Source organism: Echinops telfairi, unplaced genomic scaffold, assembly GCF_000313985.2.
Source record: "Echinops telfairi isolate 266 unplaced genomic scaffold, ASM31398v2 ScPeMD7_7469;HRSCAF=8507_0, whole genome shotgun sequence".
In the NCBI taxonomy this organism is placed as follows: Eukaryota; Metazoa; Chordata; class Mammalia; order Afrosoricida; family Tenrecidae; genus Echinops; species Echinops telfairi.
In genome coordinates, this window is record NW_022111372.1 from 45,536,542 (window position 1) to 45,538,010 (window position 1,469).

Genomic DNA, 1,469 nt, shown 5'->3' on the forward strand with positions numbered 1-1,469 from the left:
CTAATAAATGCAAAACATAAATAAACAAAGAGAAGAAAGAAAAAAGAGGAAGAAAGGGAGAAGAAAATTTAACAAAGTTTAATAAACTATGAAGTTAATCATCCTTATCATTTCATATTTAATAGCTTTTAGGAAACTTTCAACAATATATGATAGCATATCTGTGATGGCATGATGGAAATATTACTTGAAAGCTAAGAAATTAGGGAAAATATATAAAATTTTTCATCCATAGATTATATAAGAATATCAACTGCAGTGATCCCTTTGACTTTTTTCTTAGCCCTGTTCATATTTCTTTTAAAAGACATGGTGGATATAAATGAGTCCTCAGTATCCGATTTCATCCTCGTGGGACTGTTTCCCGAGTTTCAGCATTCCATTATCCTGAACTCCATGATCATCTTTGTCTACATACTTGCCTTCCTGGGTAACATACTTTTGATTGTCCTGATTTCTGGGGACTCCCGACTTCATACACCCATGTATATTCTCCTTAGTCAGCTCTCTCTCATTGACTTAACATTAACTTCCACCATTGTACCAAAGATGGCCTATAACTTTTTCACAGACAAAAGGACCATCTCCTGGATCGGCTGTGGAACCCAGAGTTTCTTTTTCCTGATGCTGGCAATGTCTGAGTGCCTCATCTTGACTCTGATGGCGTATGATCGCTATGTGGCTGTCTGCAACCCACTACGTTATTCCATCATCATGAGCCCCAGGTTCTGTCTGCACTTGGTTGCTGCCTGTTGGATTGGAGGTTCTATCAGTTCATTTGTACATACAGTCTACCCCATGCATTTCCCCATCTGTGGATCCAGGGAGATCCACCACTTCTTCTGTGAAGTTCCTGTGCTCATTAAGCTCTCCTGTGAAGACACTTCAGTGTATCAGTTAGTTGTGGTGGTGACAAGCATCGCGCTGCTTGTTGTCCCCTTCAGCCTCATCACAACTTCTTATACTCTTATTTTCCTCACTGTTCTCCGTATGAACTCTGTCAAGGGCAGGAAAAAGGTTCTGGCCACATGTTCTTCCCACTTAACTGTAGTGAGTCTTTTCTTTGGCCCGAACATCTTCATCTACATGACTTTCACTTCCTCTCACAGTCCAGAGCAGGATCAGGCTCTCTCTGTTTTCAGCAATATCCTCACTCCGATGTTAAACCCTCTCATCTACAGCCTGAGGAACAAGGAAGTGGTAGCAGCTCTCAGGAAGCTGGCAGGGAGATGTGTGGTCTCCTAGTAGATGAGTCATAGTTCAGCTGTGGAAGAAAACAACAACAGAGAAACCCTACTGTAGACAAAACTATGAACCAAGGTTTGAAAAACATACCCGTGTTGTGGGATTCAGGAAATCAAAGTGATTGTGGCTTTATGTAAATGGAGCTTGTCGTATGTGATACTTCAGGCCTTCGATGGAGGTTTTTCTTGTCTGGGGCATTATTAAATTATGTAAAAATTAATATA

General features: G+C 40.6%; 1 protein-coding gene across 1 annotated transcript; it reads left to right on the top strand.

Moving 5' to 3' along the window:
* Positions 1–252: 252 nt before the first annotated feature.
* On the top strand, positions 253–1,245 carry LOC101655175 (olfactory receptor 2T27-like). Its single transcript, XM_004697195.2, has one exon. It carries the CDS (start codon positions 310–312, stop codon positions 1,243–1,245), a length of 936 nt encoding a protein of 311 aa, XP_004697252.1. The 5' UTR covers positions 253–309.
* The last annotated feature ends 224 nt before the right edge of the window (positions 1,246–1,469 follow it).